A 19,845-nucleotide genomic window follows, 5' to 3' on the forward strand; every position below is an offset into this window, starting at 1 on the left:
ATTACAACCTGCCAATAAGATGACATTTGAATGGAAAAAAAAAAAAAAAAAAAAAAAAAAAAAAAAAACAAAACCAAAACCAAAAACAAAAACAAAACAAAAAAAAGAACTGCGAACCAGGAGACCTTATGGAGTACCGTGATGGTTAAGGGAAGAGAAGCTTCTAGAACAACTTAGCCACGCAGTAATTGCAAGCTTTGGCAACCCCTTCCTCCTCTTGCTCCTTAGCTGTCCTGAAACTCACCTGCAGATCAAGCTGGCTCAAAACCGAAGGTAATCCTGCTTCAGTCTCCCAGGAGCCAGGACTTCAGACAGAAGCAACTAAGCCTAGCTCCCAGGCTTGCGGTCTGAGCTGTCATTCTGTGAAGAGAGCCTCAGGAGCTAGGCTCAGACGTAAGAGCTCAGTTCCCAGCACCTACATCAGGGTGGCTCAAAGCCAATGGAATGTCAGTTCCAAGGGATCCAATACCTTTGGACTCCATTCTGCACATTTACACACACACACACACACACACACACACACACACACACACACATAACACAACACATAATTAAAAGTAATGAAAATAAATTCTAAAGATAAAATTCAATTTACCTTAAAAATAAAAAGTTTTAAAGATTTTAAAAGAGAAGCTGGGCTTGTTGCTGCACTCCCTGCACTTGCGAGCCTCAGGCTGGAGGATTGCTGCAAGTCTGACGTTGACCTGGGCTACATGGTGAGTTCTAGGCCAGCTGAGGGCTACACAGTAAGACTCCGACTGAAAGCCAAACAGATCACAACATAACACAACACAAGTTAGGAATGGTGGTGTGAGCCTATAATCCAAGGACCAGGGAGATAAAGACAGAAGAATCAGAAGCTCAAGGGCAGACCTGGGCGGCTCAGATGGTTTGAACACACCATGGGCTACAGAGTTAAATAACCCTATTTCAAAACAGCAATCCTGGTGAGTGTAGTGACACCTGTCTTCGATCCCAGCACTTGGCAGGCAGAAGTAGGCAGGTCTTTGTGCGGTTGGTGACAGAATAGTCTACAGAGTGAGTTCCAGGACAGCCAGGGCTACATAGTGAGACTCTGCCTCAGAAACAAACAAACTCTAGAACTAGAACAAAGGACAGTGCACACATGCTTCTGAGGGAGAGGATCCATTTAGAAGGCTGCTAGGGGAGAAGGTTCTGGAATCTCGGCTGCCTCACAGAGAACCAGCCTCCCTTCCCCCAACCCTGTGGGCTCTCTGTCCCAGGGACCAGGCTGTAAGTCGTTTTCTGGGGTGTGTATGTGTAGGGGTAAGGCTGGGGAGGGCACTGGGGCCAATAGGGCCTCCTTCCTCACTGAGGAAGAAAATGCCTGGAAGTTAGTCACTAGGCCTGAGGTAGGGGTGGGGATGGAGACACTTGGAGAACTGAGTCTCTTAGAGGGGGTCATAAGTTCTTAGGCAAGGTAGCTGAGGGAATATTAGGAAATTTTTGGTTTTGTTTGAGAGAGTCTCACATAACCCAGACTGGCTTTGAATTCACTACGTAAGTGAAAAATGACCTTGAACCTCTCACCCTTCTGCCCCTATCTCCCAAGTGCTGGTGTGCCCCACCATGACTGCGTTATATCGTGCTAGGGAATGTGCCCAGAGCCCTGTGCATGCTGGGCAATCACTCTACTACTAAGCTACCTTCCTAGCTCACCTTTTATTTCATATTGTTCTGCTTGTTTTAATTGAGATAGGGTCTCACACTGTAGTCTGCCTGGCCCAGAACTCATTGTTCTGCCCTTGGGCTTGTGATCTCTGGCCTCAGCCTCACTGAGGCTAGGATCCCAGGCAAGTGGCTGGTGTTGGGGATCTTGAAGTTGCCAGGCAGGAGTGCTTGGGGGAGGGAGGCCTTCTGGCGTGGAAGAGCTTCCTCCCAATGAGAGGTGTGAGCCAGTCGTACCTGTGATGTCTTTGGCAGCTGCCTCCTTGGCATGGGGGTGAAGAAGAGCCTTCAGACTGGAGGGAATTTACTTAATCTCTTGAGCAGCATCCTCTCAGTACTGTCCACTACCACCAACTACTGGATCCGACAACAAAAGGGGCACAGTGGCCTATGGCAGGAGTGTACCCATGGCAAATGCTCCAACATCCCTTGCCAGAGTGAGACCTTCACCTGCCTCTATATCAGACCACACTCTAGAACCCACCCCTGCCCCTAGCTCCAGATGGGCCTTCCATACCAGGCTCAGATCCAGATGTCCTTTACCCAAAGGCTCTTTTTTTCCCCCAGACCCGCCTTGCTGTCCTCTCCCTACCACGCCCTCCATTCCCATAGGAACACCTGCTTCCAAAATGGAGACAGATAAGCTCTAGATGCTCATGGTGTGTGTGTGTGTGTGTGTGTGTGTGTGTGTGTGTGTGTATAGGGGTGAAGGTGGCCAGAAAAGCCCAAGGATGCTCTTTCATGGCAGCAAGGTGTCTAGCTGATGCTACCCTGTCTCTCCAGCCACCTTGGCAGTGTCCGCAGCGTGCATGGTGTTGGCAGCATCCTTCAGTATTATAGCTTTGGGATTGGGGATAAGGATTCAGTGTCAAGAGGCCCAGTCAAGACGACGTAACCAGAATACCATTGTCTTACTTTTCCTCAGCGGTGAGAAGGCAGTCACCCCACCCCACCCCCATGTAGAAGGGGTGGTGGTGGTGGTGGCAATTCTGTAGGAGTTGGGATAAGAGAGTTTGACTGGCATGGCTAGAAATGGGAGGGGCCAGGGGGTAGCTGACAGATGCCTAACGGAGGGAGTAGAGATGTTTCTGACTCATTCTCCTGCTCTTGGGACACTTCCCCTCCTACGGGTTCTCTTGCCCACCCTCAGTGGGCTTTTGCCTTGTCTCCTTGTATCTCATTTTGTCCTGTTTGACTGTCCTCTCTTGGAGATCTGCTCTTCTCTGAAGAGGAGGCGGTGTGGGAGGGGAGCCGAGGGAAGCTGGGAGACGTTGAGGGAGAGGAAACTGTGGTCGGGATAGATTGTATAAGGGAAGAATCTATTTTTAATTAAAAAAGAAAAGAAAAGAGGAGGGGCAAGAAGCCCACGAAGGTGAAGCCAAAGGGAAGCTGGGCGTAGTTTGATAAGTCAGAGACAAGGGCGGTTTTGAGAGGTGAATTTGGGTGCAGTTCCTACCTGGTCACACTCACCTAACGGGTGGGCGTGGCCCAGGGTTGCTGCTGATAATAGCCCTGGCCGTATACACTTCGAAGAATGCCTGGAAGCCAGAAGTCTTCTTCTCCTGGTCCTACTTTTTCGGATGGCTGGCTTTACCCTTCTCGTTTATTGCGGGTAACCAGCACGAGGGGAAGAGGGTGGAGACTACCCCTCTAGAGGACTCCCCTCCCCAGAAACTTCCCAGTCACCTATTCTCCCAGCAAAGTCCACAATGACTTCCAGTGACTTCCCCGCCCCTGCACTCCAGGACACCCGGTGGAGACGGCCTTGGAACCCCCATCCCTAGTTCCCAGGCAGGCCAGATCATCCGCCCCATGGCCCACCTTCCTACCCCCCCCCCCGGCTCTGCACTCCTTTCCTGCCAGGCTTCTGCTTTCTGCTTGCCGACATGATCACGCAGAGCACCGAAGCCATCAGCGGGTTCCCAGTATGCCTGTGAATGCGGCCTGCCTGGGGCAGAATAAAGGAATGGCTTTTAGCCTCAGCCCTGCGTGCTTTTCTGCGGAACGTAGAGACAGACAGAAGCTTGGAGCCTACAGAGACACGGATAAAGTGGCCTGTAGAGAGTTAAGGAGGTCAGAAGGAACGTGGGAGGGTAGGAGCGGAGACATGAACCCTGGAACGAGGTGTGTATCCTGGGGATTTGCAGGAGAGGCGGAATCTGGGAGAGGGTGTAGGGACAAGTTGTCACCGGGTAGTCCTGGCGGACGTAGGCGTAGAGGAAGGGGCGGGGACGAGCGCACCTAGGGAATGCATAGGGAGAGGGTATGGGACTCCGGAGAGTCGTAAAGCACGCAGTCGCGGAAGGAGGTGGGGACGAGCGGACACAGGAAAATCACAAGGAAGTAAAGTGTAGACGCAAGGATAAGGAGGGAATCTGCAGAAAGAATGCGGCGGCAAACAAGTGAAGGAGACCTTGGAGGCGTGGGGGGAAAAAGGCACAGGGTGCGCGTGGGAGCACGGACATGGGGGCTTGGAGTGCTGAGAAAGGAGGAGCCTAGATGTGAATTGCAGATCTGGGGACCACAGGAGTTACGAGGAGAGCATTAGGATGAACAAGCCCCCAGCAAACTTCACTCCTAGGAATGCCCTTTCCCCTACTTCTGTGCAACGCCCCCTCCACCCAGCGGCCAGCCCTGGACCCCCGCCTCTCTCCCTGAATTCCGCTTCCTATTGGCTTTTTCTGAATTGTGGAGCGGTTGATTGGTCGGTGTTGCGGCGCGCAGGCGCAGAGGCAGAGATGGGGGCGGAGTGTGTGGCTATCTGGATTAGGAGCAACCCGACCCGGCTAGTGACTGCTGCAGGAAGATGGCGGAGCTGCGCGCGCTCGTGGCTGTCAAGAGGGTCATCGACTTCGCTGTGAAGGTGACTTTCCCTTCCCCGACTAGGTCCCAGCACCCTGAGACCGCAGCTATGACCGTCCAAGAGCAGGAGCGTACCCCACATAAGAGAGCCTTTCAAAAGTCAATTTCTATTGCCCTTTGACCCGACGTCAGTCAAACCTGGAGCAAAAATCAAGGGCTGTGAGGTTTTGACAGTCAGTTCCTTCTGAGGTCACGACCCTCTTTCCCTCTCTCTCCTTGATAACTGTGGACTGGAGGAGTCATGGACCCTATTTAACACGTGGAGAAACTGAGGCACAAAGAGCGCACTTAGCAAGAGAGAATCAGAATAGAGCCTTCTATGTGGGGCCTGCGGTTCCATCACTCATTGCCTTGCAGGCTGCGTTGTCTGCTCTACATGGACAGCCACATGGGGAGACATCTGGTTCCATGGGACTCAGAAGTGCCTCACCCATATAGCCATGGGATGCTTAACGACATTTAGGAAGGGGAGGAGACCTGTGCTTATGGGAGAAGCAAGTTCAAAGGAGCCAGCTAGACCAAGACAGTGGAGTGTCCGGGAGCAGTCTGAGGGCAGCAGCCCTGAGGGACCTGGGTTCTCCTCAGAGAGAAGCTGCTGTAGCCAGCATTGAATCCGTCAGGGTTCCCAGGCCAGTCTCTCAATGCTTAGCCTAACCTGGACTGAAAAAAAGATGGTGGCAATTCATGTTTGTCTGTCCCCACTGTCCTGAGATCCCCCTTTGTCTCCTTCAATTTTTCTAACATAAGGAAGATGCACCCAAGAGACCTCTGAGATAGGTAAAAACTGGCTATAGCATTTATTTTAATACTGCCATCTACGTACCCCAGTTGAGGAATGAGATGGGAAGGGCACAGGAGACAGACTCAGACTTAACGTCCGTGACCCAGACAGCACACATGGAAGTGGGCACAAAGCACCAGCAGATATAATTCCTGTACAGAGGCTGACCCCTCTTTGCACAGCTTCTGTACTCTCAATCGAACAGGGTGGATGAGGAAACCCAGGCCTGTGGAGGCCCTGTTACTTGCCAGATGCCTGCCCTGCCCCCTTCCCCCTCAGCTGGGTAAGCCGCCAGAGTCAGGAGGCCGGGCGAGTCCGACTCTTTACCCATTTGCTAGAGAGAAAACAGGTTGGCTTGAGGTGGCTTCTAACAGCCTGTGACAGAGATGGTGCTTCCCAGCTTATTGAGATACATGTGGGTTTCTGGGAAAGTCAACCACCATTAATTTATCTATTTATTCGGGGGTGTGTGTGTTGATGGGAATTAAGCCCATGACCTTCCAAGTGCTAGGCCAGACCAGTGCCACTGAGCTATAGCTCCAGTCTTTTTCCATTTTATTTTTAAAATTATCATTATTATTGACAAGGTATTTTATTATAATTTAAATTTCTAAAATGATTTATTTATTTTTATTTTATGTGCATTGGTGTTTTGCTTGCATGCATGCATGATGGTGTCCAATACCCTGGGGCTAGTGTTTACAGACAGTTGTGAGCTACCATGTCCATAGCACAGGTCCTCTGGAAGTGCTCTTACCCACTGAGCCATCTCTCCAGTCCCCAGTTTTATCCTCTAGTTAGGTCTATGTGTGTGGATATGCACATAGAAGTAGTATAGGTGCCCCTGCAAGCTGGAATAGAGCATCAGATCTCCTGAAGCCACAGTTATAGGTGATCCTGAGCTGCTTGATGGGTGTGTCAGGAACTGGACCTGGGTCCTTTAAAAGAGTACCAAGTGTTCTTAACTACTGAGCTATCTCCCCAGCCCCTAGAGACAGTCTTATTTAGTCCAGGTTGGCCTGGAACTCACTAAGAGGTCGACCATAGCCTTGAACTCCTGATTCTCCTGCCTCTACATCCTGAGTGATGGCATTACAGCTGTCTACTATCACTCCTGGGTCTCTACATCTTATTCTGAGGTGTTTAATTGCCCAGGCTGGCCTCAGACTTTCCATCCTCAATCTCTCAACTGGCTTTGATGCTGGGCCTTCAACCCCTCACCCCTCACCACCTTGAATGAGCTCTAATCCCAGCACCTTCTAGTGCAAAGCCTGGCCCGTGGTCATCTAGGCTGTGTTCCAGTGTGAACCGAGAGCTTAAAGGTGAACACGGCATGGTGTCCTCTTTTCTTAGGGTCATGGCACTTCCCTCCCACACTGTGCAGGGCTTCCTACTTCACATCCAGCATCTGATGATACCCTCTTTGAGAAAGGCAGTGAGTCAGATCTTGCTAACCTGACTCTTGATACCATCTTTTGATCATCTGGTTACTTGGGCCAGACTTAGGTACCATCTTTTCTCCTAACACCCAATGCCAGAACCAACGGACTGTCAGTTCCCAGCCCCAAACCTTATACAGTGCTGTTTCCTGTCTGACCCCAGGCCCTATCCCATTTACCCCTGTCTCACCTACAACCTAGCTCCAGCCTCCCCCTGAGATCTTGGGCTCTCCCTTCTAGCACTTTCTCATCCAGGGCTGACCTTGTCTTGACTCCCCATCACTTTCCATACAAAGTCCCACCTCCTCAGGCTGGCTTTGGGGACCCTTGGTTATTTGGTGCAGCCATCTATGGCTAGGGACCTTCTAGGTCCTAGGACCTTCTCTTCCCATTTCTGCTTCCAAACCTCCAGCCTGTACTCTGTCAACTGGTTCCTTTGCTTTGGTGTCCTTTCTGCTGTACTCTCTAACATCTTTTTCCTGTCTTGACAGTTGTGACCAATTGATTACATCAACATTGAATGAATCTCCTCTCTCCTGAGGGCCCCACCATCTTGTCCTGTAAGCCCTTTCCATAGTATATTGTAGTCTTCTTGTTTACCCCGGGGTGCCACCTGCACCCCCCATTTCTAGACTGGCAGCTCCTTGCAGACTGAACCAGGTCTTGCTCACTCACCTTAGTGTTCCTGATATCGACCAGTTCCTCATGGTGTTTGTTCTCAGATCACCTTATCTGAGGCTTTCTATGATCCGTTGCTGAAGATCCTGGTGCTCAGAGGCCCTACCGTCCCACGCCCACTCTCCTACCATGTAACCAGTATCACTTTTTTAAAATGCTATTCTGGAATCTGAGATCTCCTGAAGGAAACGGTGTCTGATGTGTTCACAGTGGAAACAGTCTCAGGCTGCGGGCACACCATCAGAATGGGTCATCCCACTGATAAAATGGCCCTTAAGATTATTTTTGTTTTAAATGTATGAATGTGAGGTTGGGGATTTAGCTCAGTGGTAGAGCGCTTGCCTAGCAAGCACAAGGCCCTGGGTTCGGTCCTCAGCTCTGGAAAAAAAAAAAAAAAGAATAAACGTATGAATGTTTGCCTGTAAATAGGTTATGTACAGTATTTGCATGCACTGTACTTGGAGGCCAGGGGAGGGCATCTGATCTGGAACTGAAGTTACAGATGGTTGGGCGCTACCATGGGAATGCTGGGAACTGAACCCTGGTTTGTTGCAAGTGCAGCCAGTGCTCTTAGCCTCTGAGCCACATTCTCTTCCTCTTGACAGTAGTGCTTATGGTAGTACGTACTTTCTGAGGGTTAAGTAATCCTTATTTTATTTATTTATTTGAGGTGGGTCATGCACATGCCACAGTACTACTGTGGAGACCAGAAGCTGACTCACGGGAGTGAGTGGGCTCTCTTCCTCCACTATGTGGGTCTTGGAGATAGAATCCAGGTTATCTGGCTTGGCAGCAAACGCCCTTATCTACTGAACTATCTCAGTGGCTCAAAAGTGTAACCCAGAGTGGTTTAGAACCCTTCATCCTTCTCCCTGTGCTTCGTCAGCATATCCTACCGGCAAGTGTCACCACAGTTGGATTTACGTTAACTAAATCCTTGGGAGAGTGCCCGGTGTGCAGTGAGTGCTGTTAACGATTTGGATTGTGAGTGATGGAAGTCTCTTTAGCAACTTTCTTAAAATATAACCGGTGCTCGCTCAGACAGGGAGAAGGAAAGTATTAATAGGTATTTGGCAACTCAGTGAGGTGCTTGTTTCTGGCCAGGAACACATTTTTCATGAGGGTTAGCCCTCTGAGTTAACGGGGAAAGGCTGGAGGATGATCTGAGGTCCAGGAAGCCTGTGTCCAGCTGTGAAGTGGCCGCCGCACCCCGATACTGCTTAAGGAAACACTGGCTTCCACACCTTTCCTTCATTACCCTCACTTTCCCCCACCCCCAGCCTCAGACCCTAGTGTTGCTCCCCAGGAGATCTGTATTTGCTCAGTGCTCTGACCCCACAGTAGTCAGGTTGTCACTGGTGCTGCCAGCGTGTGATCTCCCATCAGGCCTTGCTGCTCTGCTTGTTCTGTGTCCTACAGGTGCCCTTTCCCATCAAGCTCTGTTAAGAGTGTGGCACAAACCCAAGTAGAAGTCTGTGCACTGTGTCAAGGGTTCAGGAAAAACCCTTTCATTTAAAAGCCCTCTCTTAAAAAAAAAAATTGTGTGTGTGTGTGTCTGTGTGTGTTTGTGCATGTACAAGCAAGCATACAAGTGTGTGCCCACAGGCCATGAGCCTAGGTCAGAGGACAACATGAAGGAATGAGTCCTCTTCTTTTACCATGTAGATCCTGAGGTACCTCAGGCTTGGCAGCAGGCACCTTTATCCACTGGGCCTCTGTTTACTTTATATTTGTCTTTGTTGTTTTTGCTTGTTTTATTTTATTTTGTTTTGTTTTGTTTGAGACCTAGTTTTATGTGTCCTAAACTGGCCTTGAACTAATTCCCCTACGTCTAACTCCCAAATCCTGGGATTATAGGCGTGCACCCCTACACTTTGCTAATAGAAACCCCCTAGTACTGGAATCCCATCTACCCAGGAAGCCTCCTCATGAACACTAAGAGTTCAAGCCCATCCTGAGCCACAGTGAATCCAACGCCATAGTGAGCAAAGTTAGCATCACCGCATTGCTGGTGATGCGGTTCAGTGAGCCACCAGACTTGGGTTGCATCTCTTAGTGAGAGTAAGAGATGGTTTATTCTGGCTACACCAGAGAGGCAGGCGCATTGAGATGAGGAAAGCTTTTCTATGGGCCCAAGATGCTATATGGAGGCATTCTTAGCCTTTGGGTTGATGCAAGCTAGTAGTCTGCTAAGTTACTAGATTCTAAATGCTCTTATCTGTTAATCACAGATGTTAGTTCAGACACAAAAGAGAGCCAGGACTAGACTAGAACTAGCCAAGGATAATTAGTCTCTGGCCCTAAAACATTACAATCTCTTGACAGTTCTGATATTCTAGTCAAAAATCTTCAGACACAGCTTGTTTTCAGGAGTTTTCTTCAAAAACCAAAACCCCCAATTGGAAATAACAGCAATAGACACACTTGCTACCTCCATAGAGCCTCCTGCTTCCAAGACAGTCTTCAGTTAGACCCCTCCCTGGGTGATGGTGGGTTGGCTCTTGGCTTCTCTGGGCCTCAATTGCTCCAACATGGCAATAACAGTGACCAAGTTCCCTGGCTTATAGGACAGACCACAAGAATGCAGGCTGTTAAAGTGACTTAGACCTTGGGACCGAGCTCCCTGCATGGGCAGAGAGCTTATGGTGCTGAATGGAGCTCTGCCCCGTATCTAAAATAGAAGCAAGAGAGGCCTGGAGATGCCACTCAGTGGAGCGGTGCTTGCTGGCATGCTGGACTGAAACCTCAGTTCTGCCACAAAATAAAATAAAATACCACAGCAGATGTGTCAACCATTGCTTTCTGATTTAATCCCCACAAGCAGCTGGAAACATGTGGGTCCCACCAAGCAGGTGAGCTAGTACGTTCCTTGGCCCCTTTTTCCTAGTATAGCCACAGTGACGTCAGCCCTGGGCCTCTCTCCACTCACCAGCACAGCCCTTTTATGCAGAGGGAGTTTCCTCCCTGTCTTAAAGAGGAAATTCATATAATGCTTTTCGTCTGCTTTACTGTAGGGTTTGATAGCCCAAGTTGGACTAAAATTTATTATGTAGTAAAGATGACCTTTAACTTCTGAGATTACAGGCCTATCTCACCATGCTTGATTTACCTGATGCTGGGGGCGGAACCCAGAGCTTCATGCATGCCAGGGAAAGTGCTCTACCAACTAGGGAACCTCCTTGGCCCTGATTGAATTTTATTTTATTTTTTTAAGGCAAAGGTTTTTGTTTTGATTTTCAATGCTGCTGTGCCTAAGGTCATGGACAGGTGCCCTGGGGCTTTAGGTGTGCCCTTGAAAGGCAGTTCTCACTGGCTTGTTGACAAGTATCTGCTGCACAGCTAACGACATGCAGGACAGTTCAACGCTGTCCTGTTATCCCTACACTTATGACAGTCACAACTCTAAGGCTAGCCTGGGCCACAGAGCAAGTTCAAGTTCAAGGTCAGTAGGGGCAAATTTATAAGTCCCTATCTCAAAGTAAAAAGAGATACTACGGTGTAGGAAACTGGCAGAATGTCTGTCTAAATCCCACCAGTGAGGAGCTGGGGCCTGAGCTCAGAGCAAAGCTTCTGCTAGAATCCCCAGTGAGAGGCTAGGAGCATGGCTCAGAGGTAGATCCCCTGAAGCCACACTGGCTTCCTCTGACTCTGCCTACCCTCCCAGCTCCTTTCTACCTCAGGGTCTTAGCACCTAATACGGACGTCCTTGAAATACCATTCCTCAGACTTTAGGTGGTCATCCTCAGTCTTGTTCAGATCTTAGCCTACGGGCCGCTATCCCATTGAGCTCTTCCCTAACAGCTTTCTCAGCTTCAGTCTTGTTCAGATCTTAGCCTACGGGCCACTATCCCATTGAACTCTTCCCTAACAGCGTTCTCAGCCTCAGTCTTGTTCAGATCTTAGCCTATGGGCTGCTATCCCATTGAACTCTTCCCTAACAGCGTTCTCAGGCTCCTGGCACCTTTCCTTAGCTCCAGAAATTCCTAGAAATCATCAGGCAGTATCGGGGGCTGTGCCACCTTCAGCCGGGCACTGCAGCTCAAAGCTTGCTTCCTCTTGTGGCATGGGAAAAGATGAGAACTGGTCTCTGAGGCTAGATTAACGCATGGTATGCATAAGTACAGTGCCCAGAGCAGGACTCCTCCATGGCGCCCCTTCATTCATGGTGACGGTATCATCTCCACGTGCTTCTCCAGAGCATTGGGAGTAAGGTGCAGTTAATGACGTACACCCGAAATCAGCGGTGAGGGAAGTGGAGTGTCGGTCGATCTCCACATGCATACACACAAGCACACAACAGTAACAGTTAAAGTATTTGTAATTACATGTGTCTGTGTACATGCGAGTACAATACATGAAGGGACCAGAAGAGGGTGTCAGAGCCCCTGGAGTTGGAGGTAGCAGCAGTTGTGGAACTATCTGCTGGAAGAGCAGCAAGTCTAAAAACCACACAAATGTAATATGCCAGTTCTCCCCTGGGCCTCTAAAGGGAGCACTCTGCCCACACCCTGAGCCTAGGCCCATGAAACTAAACAGGACTGTTTGTTTTGAGCTGACCTCACTCCCTGGCTAGCCATCAAGCTGAACTTCCCACCTCAGCCACCCTAGTGGTAGGCGGTAGGTGTGTGCAACCACACAGCTGCTGGATGCACTTTTAGTACACTTGGAGGTATTCTTGTCGGTGTTAGTTTCCAGGATTGAAGCATACAAAACTTTCTCCCATAAACATGCACACACACACACACACACACACATGTATACACACACACACACACACACACATGCCAAGAGTAGACAGCGTCCAAACAACCATGTCAAATGTCCCTGCTACTTAGTAAAATCTGAATGAGAAATGAGAGGGTGGTCTGGCGTCACGTGTGAGTTCTAGAACCCATGACCCTATACAAGAAGGTCTTGTCCCTCTGTGGACCTCTGCTGACCTAGCTGTGCAAGGGTCAGCACTAAGGCCCTGGCCTTTTCGTCCCCCCTGATCCTGTGTGTTCCCTGTCTGCCACACAGATTCGGGTAAAGCCTGACAAGTCTGGAGTGGTCACTGATGGTGTGAAGCATTCCATGAACCCCTTCTGTGAGATTGCAGTGGAAGAGGCTGTGCGGCTAAAGGAGAAGAAGCTGGTGAAAGAGATCATTGCCGTCAGCTGCGGCCCCTCACAGTGCCAGGTGCTTAGGGACCCTGGGTGTGAGGGAGGAGTCTGAGGGAGGAGGATTGAAAGCCAGAACCCCGAGTCTGAGGGAGAAGGCCGTGTGGACACATGAGTCTGTGGAAGGAGGCTATCTGAACCCCTAAGTCTGAGGGAGGAGTTGGAACATCCCTCAGTCTGAGAGAGGAGGCTGAGCCTGTGCCCTGGGTCTGCAGGAGGAGGGCTGGGGCCTGGGCCTGCATCACTAACATGATAAATGTCTAGTTAACTGCTCTGTCCTCTTCAGGAGACCATCCGAACTGCTCTGGCCATGGGTGCAGACAGAGGCATCCACGTGGAGGTGCCAGGGGCACAGGCAGAAAGCTTAGGCCCCCTGCAGGTGGCCCGGGTTCTGGCCAAGCTGGCTGAAAAGGAGAAAGTGGACCTTTTGTTCCTGGGCAAGCAGGTTGGTGTGCCAGGCATTCTGTTACCCACCCCTCACCCTGCTTAGCATAGGTGTGAGACCACACTGTAGCAGGCTCAGGCCAAACAGTTTACACAACCCAGGTCAAGTAGCAGAGGACCCTGCCATCTCCATTGACAGAGCATGAGCCGGCCACACAGGCCACCATGAGTGTCAGAAATATACTTTTGGCCAAGTTTGGCATCCAGCAATCTGTGGTTTAGGCTCATGTGAGTGAGACAGAGGCCTGGCCCAAGCCAGGCATAGTGTGGGGGCAATAACACGTTAAGGACATACTGAGTCTGGCTTGATAACTTTGTGTGTGTGTGTGTGTGTGTGTGTGTGTGTGTGTGTGTGTGTGTGTGTTTGGGGTGGGACTGGGGACAATCAAAGAACATGCCTGTGTGTCTGAAGAGAGACATGAGGGAAAGGTGGGAATCAGGAGACTGACCCTGCTTTGGAACCAACTTGAGAGTGCTTGTTGTAGGGCAGTAGGGAGCCATAGCAGGTCTGTGAGCAGGAGAGAGGCCAGGGTGAATGGCCTGCAGTTCGGAGAAGGTGGATCAAGTTGATAACTGGGCCACACTGGAACTCACTGCGGCTGTCTTGCTACTGGTGGGTTCACCTGTCCCCTCTGGAGACCCAGGGGCATTCACCTTCTTGTGGGAGCTGCCTCCACCCTTCTCATGAAGATAAGCTTTGTGGCGTCACCGGAGGATGGCAGAAGAAGGGGGTGTGGGAAGAGTCACAGGCAGAAAGGAAGGGAGAATGGAAGGGTGCTAAGAAGGCAGGAGATCAGTGGGGCATAGAGGCTGAGTACAGGAGGCTAAGGAGACAGCTGGGGCCCTGGGGATGGGGGGAAGGGCCCCAGGAAACCAGGCCTACCCTGCGAGAGGGTGTGGGTACAGGTCATGGGAATTCTGCCAGCACTGTAAGTTCAGATAATAGGACACATTACCAGTAGCCAGAGAGTCACAGAATTCCCTAAACTGAGGCCAAGTGCTGACCCCAAGAACAAACCAAAGAGACAGGTCCTGGTAGGGTTGGGGTCCAGGTATCCCTGGTACCAGATGTTGGCAGCCTGGCATTTAGCAGCTCCAGGAATACCAGGGTTTCCTCCTCATGTTTCAGCTTGAGTCCTGGGCCCATCCCAGAACCAATCAGTGGAGTAAGGAGGGGGGCGTGGATAGAATGTTCGTGGAGTACGGAGGGGCCGTGGATAGAGTGTTCGTAATGGCTTTGCTTTTGTTCCCCTGGGTTTCTGCTGGGGCTGGCACATGTCCTGGCTGCCTTGGAAGTTAGGTGAATGAATGACTGTACAGAGGTCAACAGGGATGCCAGGCTGCTCCACATCCCTGCACACGTGACTGCTTATTGTCTCAGTCCCAGGGAGGAAATCATTCTAGACCAGGAATCAGCAATCTATAGCTCCAGGCAGCATCTGCTTTGTCAATGAAGTTTGATTGGTACAGCCATACGTGTTTGTTTACATGTCACCTGTAGCTTGAGTGCTATGTGACCTGCTTGAACAGCTTGGAAAACCTCATTTCCTGTCTTGCCTGCTGAGAACTGTTATCATCGATAAGAAGTCTAAATGGGCTGGCACAGGCCTGGCCACCATCACAAAGCCCCTCCTCTCTCTCCCTGCTAGGCTATTGATGATGACTGTAACCAGACAGGTCAGATGACAGCTGGACTTCTGGACTGGCCGCAGGTGAGGCTGGGGTAAGGAGCACCTGACCTCATCCTCCAAGCCCAGCTCCTCCCTGGGGCCTTTGCACCTGCTCTCCTGGGGTGCTGTTTCCCCAGCTTGCTTCTTGGCTTCCTCAAGGCCGTGCTTCAGGTCTCTGCTCAAAGGGACCTTTCTTGCCCGTACTGGGTGAAACATTGCTCTGAAGACACTTAAAGGTTTGCCAGTTACTAGACTATCAAGGTTTTTGTAACAGCTTTACTGAGAAATCAGGAACCTACAGTAAGCTATGCAACTTAAAGTGTATGATTTGCAATGAGAGACCTTGTCTCAAAAAGTAAGGTGGAAGGTTGGCAAGATGGCTCAGTGGGTAAAGGGGCTCGTCACCAAACCTGATGATCCGAGTTCGATCCCCTGGATCCACATGGTGTGGGTCTCCCAAGTTGTACACACACACACGCACACACACTCACACACACACACACACACACACAGAGAGAGAGAGAGAGAGAGAGAGAGAGAAACATACAATTTAAAAATAAGATGGAGCATGAATGAGGAAGACAGCAGCTATTTTCCAACAGATTCCATGTGCACCTGTTTCTCACACATGTACACAGACACACAAAGTTCATAGCCTGACGCATTTTTTTTTTCAAATATNTTTTTTTTTTTAATTTATTTATTTATTATATGTAAGTACACTGTAGCTATCTTCAGACACTCCAGAAGAGGGCGTCAGATCTTGTTACAGATGGTTATGAGCCACCATGTGGTTGCTGGGATTTGAACTCCAGACCTTTGGAAGAGCAGTCGGGTGCTCTTACTCACTGAGCCATCTCACCAGCCCCAGCCTGACACATTTTGACACAGGGTTGACCCATGAAATTATCACTGAAGTCATGATAATGCACCTTAGATGTTTATATTTAAACTAATTAGGATATGGTGTGACAGCTCGGCAGGTAAAGGCACTTGCTACGAAGTCTGTGAGTTCCATCCCAGAGATGACTGTTGACTCCTCCTTCTCCCTCCTCTACCTCTTGAGTGCTGTGGTGACAGCCATGTGCCCATAACCCCAGTTTATGTGGTACTGGGAATAGAACCCAAAGCTTTGTGTATACTCGGCAAGCACTGTACAAACTGAACCACATCGTCAGTCTTCAAGTTCCTAATTCTACAACGGAACTGAAAACGTAGTTCAGGGTTCTTTAATGTTGAGGGCTGGAAAGATGGCTTGTCAATTAAGAGCACTGGCTGTATTTACAGAGGCCAGAACGTGGCTGCCAGCATCCAAATCAGGCAGCCTGTGACTCCAGTTCCAAGAGGTCCATTGTGGGCACTGTACTCATGTGTAAACACACATACACACACATCGTGTAAGTAAAATGATCAATGAAGCTAGTGTTAAAAAGTAGCAGAGGTGACCACAGACTGAAATTGTAAAATACAAAGCAGACTAGGGAAGTCACATGTCTAGTGTGATCTAGCCTTTCTGCCTTTATCTCTTATAGATTTTTTTTTTTATGTACATATATGTGTGTGTTTGTGTGCATGTGTATGGGTGACCTTGGAGGCCAGAAGGTGGCATTGGATTCCCTAGAGCTGGACTTACAGATAGGTGTGAGCCATTATGTGGCTGCTGGAAATTGAACTCAGGTCCTCTGGAAAAATAGTAAGTGCTCTTAACCACTGAGCCATTTCTCTAGATCCTAGATTAATTTTATTGCTAATTATGTATATGTGCGGGGTGGGGGTGCTCGGGTGCCTAAAGAGGCCAGAAGCGGACATCAGATCCCTGGAGCTGAAGCACAGGGCAGGCGTAAGCCACCTGACATGAATGCTGGGAGCCAAACACAAGACCTCTGCAGGAACAGCCCCATGCCACATTTGAATGCCGTGAAGATGAGCTCCTCCCCCACCACCAGAGTTTGCGGTGCTGTGGGTCACCCCTGATTTTACATATCACAGGACCCTGGTCTCTTGCTCTAGTCTCCTCAGTTCACTTCTCTATGCATATGCTCAGCAGTGGACCCCAAGGCCTGCTCAGTCCTGTTTGAATTCACTTTCCTCTGATGCTGTCCCCTCCAGGGTACATTCGCCTCTCAGGTGACACTGGAGGGGGACAAGGTAAAAGTGGAACGGGAAATTGACGGGGGTCTGGAGACCCTTCGCCTGAAGCTGCCCGCTGTGGTGACTGCTGACCTGAGGCTCAATGAGCCTCGCTATGCCACCCTGCCCAACATCATGGTGAGTGGTTGGTGGCAAGCCACTGGGACCTACTGTGGGGAGGACTTGGTGCCTCCTCAGTGATTGGATAACAAAGACAAGGGCACAAGGGATATAGATCCAAAGGAAAGGGTCACCTTGCCATCTTCCCCTAGCAGTTTCCAGGCTCACCTCTACCAGTGGCAAAAGTTGATAGGCTAGTATAGCAAGAGGTGGGCCCATCAGGACCACAACTGGTGGGAAGTCTCTCAGACAGCAGAAGCATTTCTCCCTGTCTTCCTGGCCAGTGGGAGTTCACTAGATAATTCTGGGCAAATAGCAAGATGTCATCCAGTCTTGGCTCATGGTCATTTTTGTGAGTTGGAAGTCATTGTTTAGGCCACCTCGGAGGAAGCTAAGGTCTCTTGGTCAGCAGGAAGTCGATCCCAAATCCTCACAGCAAGCAGGATGAGTTCTTTCAGTCAGCTTGACCAAGATGGTGTGTTTAGTGGGTCACCTTGGCTAGCAGGAGGGCTCAATGGATCAAACCAGCCAGTGGGAAAGGTTCAGTAGATCAGCTTAGCCAGTGGGAAGATTGAGTAGGTCAAGTCAATCAATGTGGAGGCTTCAGGAGGTCAGCTCAGCTATAGTCTTATGGAGCCACCACAGCCAAAAGGAGATCTGTTTGCCATGGGCTCTGTGAGCAGCTTAGGATGGGTCACAGAGGGAGATCTTCTGCTGTAGTAGAGCCTCCTAGGGCATCCTAGCCTGAATGGCTAGACTACATCAGGTTTAGCTATGAGAAATCACATTCCTGGCCAGTAGAGAGGTCCTGAGGGATTCTGGCAACAGGTATAGCTTTAAACATGCACCACTCACCAGGAGGAAGTTGGGTCAGGCAAGGGCTTCGCAGCCCCCTGAGCCGCTGATCCCTGTGTGCAGAAAGCCAAGAAGAAGAAGATTGAAGTGATCAAGGCTGGAGACCTGGGTGTGGACCTGACCTCCAAGGTCTCTGTCATCAGTGTGGAGGAGCCCCCTCAGCGCTCAGCAGGAGTCAAGGTAGAGACCACAGAAGACCTGGTGGCCAAGCTGAAGGAGGTGGGGCGGATCTGAGACCCTCCCTGATACTCTGCAATAAAACTGTGCCTTTCTGAGCCACTGCCTCTCTTTCCTCATTCTTTGGATATCCTTGTTTGATTCACTCATCAACTGTCTCCCTAAATCCCCCATGTGACAGGCCCCGTGCAGGGTGAGGCTGGGAAGCCTTTGAGTCACTTCTCAGCCATTGACTTCACAGTAAAGGAATGGATGCTGGCCGAAGCGACCGTGGCACAGATTAAGGAGGGCTGGGTGGAGAGGTGCGCTGACCTGTGGGAGAACCCTCCCCGGAACATGGAGTCAAATCAGGGAGACAAGGACTCAGCTGCGGAGGGTTTGCCAAAGTCTCCAAGCAAGCTGATCCCTACTGAGACTCGGCACCTCCAAAAAGCATGAGGCTAGAGACTTTTGTCTGCTCAGGGATGAGTAGACCAGCAAGACTCGTGGGCCGTGGGTGTCTTTCAGTGACACAGTACTTGTTTAGCATGCAAGAGATCCTGCCTTCTACCCCAGCAACAGAAGAATTAAACTAAGTCAACTATGGTGGGTTTTGACTAAAATTCCAATTCTTGGGAGGCTGAGATAGCAGGAGTGCCATGAATTTGAGGCCAAGGTGGACCTCATAGTGCAAAAAACGAAAGCTTACGAAAATGTTCTCAGATGCGATGAAGAGCAGGACCCTACGATATACAGATTAGGCCCCCATACTCATCAAGCTGTCCCTGACTGACCAGTGCACATGGGGACAGCATGGTGTCATAGTTAAGGCAATGTGTTCCATGTCTCTAGTCCTAGAGTTCAAATCCCACCTCTGGCTGGTTTCTGATTCCAGGGCTCTGAGACAGATGTTCTTGGAGCCAAAGTTCCAGCTCATCAGGTGAGATTAGATTACCAATACTTATAAATGCAGGTTGCCTTTTGTGGCATGACCAGTCACCCCAATGTTTCATGGCTTAAAACAGCATTAGGCTTAGTTTGCTCATAAATCTGTAATTTGGACATGTACTGCAGCCATCTTCTGTTTGTGGAAGCTACCAAGCTGCCTGAGCTTTCATCAAAGGTTTTGTTTTGTTTTAAGATATTATTTTATTGTAGCTATGTGTAGATGTAGTAGGAGGGTGTGTGTGCATGACTACAGGTGCCTCTGGAGATCAGAGGCAAAGCATCCACTGGAGTTAGAGTCGGAGGTGTCTGTGAACCGCCAGTGCTAGGAAGAGAGCTCCTGCAGAGGCCCCAGCAAGAGCAGGACGTAACCATTCAGCCTGAGCTCAAGTTTTTAGGCATGATGGTGCAGGCGTTATCCCAGCCCTGGGAGCCAGAGTCAGAGGCAGGCAGATCTCTGTGAGTTCAAGACCAGCCTGGTCTACATATCAAGTTTCAGAACAGCCAGAGCTACGTAATGAGACCCTGACCCCTCCAGTATGACCCCATCCTATCTTCATATCTTTTTTTTTTTTTTTAAATTATTTTTGTAACCCACTAATTCTCACCAGTCCTGCCTGCTGTAATGTGGACTGATCTTGCTGGCTAGCTACTGTGCAGATAACCGTAGCCACTGAGCTCTGGGGTGCAATCACCTTGTCATGTCCAGAAGTCAGCATTTCACAGCCCATCTCTCCTTCTCCAGCTGTGATGTTCTTTCTGCCTCTTCTGTGATGTTCATGGGGGAGGGGAAATAGTACCGATGTCCCATTTAGGGCTGAGCACTCAAAAGTCACTTAATCTCAGCCTTTTGACCAATTATAAGTCTATGCATTAACGGTTACTTGTTGAAGAAAGGCTTCTCTGGCCAGTTGGGA

General features: G+C 49.9%; 2 protein-coding genes across 2 annotated transcripts; both read left to right on the plus strand.

Moving 5' to 3' along the window:
- Positions 1-1,152: 1,152 nt before the first annotated feature.
- On the plus strand, positions 1,153-3,664 carry Cldnd2 (claudin domain containing 2). The gene is made up of 5 exons (XM_021222129.1): positions 1,153-1,254; positions 1,945-2,126; positions 2,473-2,616; positions 3,182-3,301; positions 3,553-3,664. Exons 2-5 carry the CDS (start codon positions 1,958-1,960, stop codon positions 3,624-3,626), a joined length of 507 nt encoding a protein of 168 aa, XP_021077788.1. The 5' UTR covers positions 1,153-1,254; positions 1,945-1,957; the 3' UTR covers positions 3,627-3,664.
- A 754-nt stretch (positions 3,665-4,418) lies between these two features.
- On the plus strand, positions 4,419-18,123 carry Etfb (electron transfer flavoprotein subunit beta). The gene is made up of 6 exons (XM_021203551.1): positions 4,419-4,552; positions 12,469-12,627; positions 12,895-13,053; positions 14,702-14,764; positions 16,832-16,990; positions 17,891-18,123. The coding sequence occupies exons 1-6, from the start codon at positions 4,496-4,498 to the stop codon at positions 18,059-18,061; spliced, it is 768 nt and encodes a 255-aa protein (XP_021059210.1). The 5' UTR covers positions 4,419-4,495; the 3' UTR covers positions 18,062-18,123.
- Positions 18,124-19,845: the final 1,722 nt, after the last annotated feature.

The sequence above is a fragment of the Mus pahari genome, chromosome 1 (genome assembly GCF_900095145.1).
Source record: "Mus pahari chromosome 1, PAHARI_EIJ_v1.1, whole genome shotgun sequence".
NCBI classification, from domain to species: domain Eukaryota; kingdom Metazoa; phylum Chordata; class Mammalia; order Rodentia; family Muridae; genus Mus; species Mus pahari.

Excerpts from the sequence above, each read along its gene's own strand:
- Cldnd2 (XM_021222129.1), top strand. The coding sequence starts at position 1,958 with ATGGGGGTGAAGAAGAGCCTTCAGACTGGAGGGAATTTACTTAATCTC. Across the intron at positions 2,127-2,472 it reads CTCCAACATCCCTTGCCAGA|CCACCTTGGCAGTGTCCGCA; the intron begins GTGAGACCTTCA and ends CTGTCTCTCCAG. Across the intron at positions 2,617-3,181 it reads TGTCTTACTTTTCCTCAGCG|GGTTGCTGCTGATAATAGCC; the intron begins GTGAGAAGGCAG and ends GGCGTGGCCCAG.
- Etfb (XM_021203551.1), top strand. The coding sequence starts at position 4,496 with ATGGCGGAGCTGCGCGCGCTCGTGGCTGTCAAGAGGGTCATCGACTTC. Across the intron at positions 4,553-12,468 it reads TCATCGACTTCGCTGTGAAG|ATTCGGGTAAAGCCTGACAA; the intron begins GTGACTTTCCCT and ends TCTGCCACACAG. Across the intron at positions 12,628-12,894 it reads GCGGCCCCTCACAGTGCCAG|GAGACCATCCGAACTGCTCT; the intron begins GTGCTTAGGGAC and ends TGTCCTCTTCAG.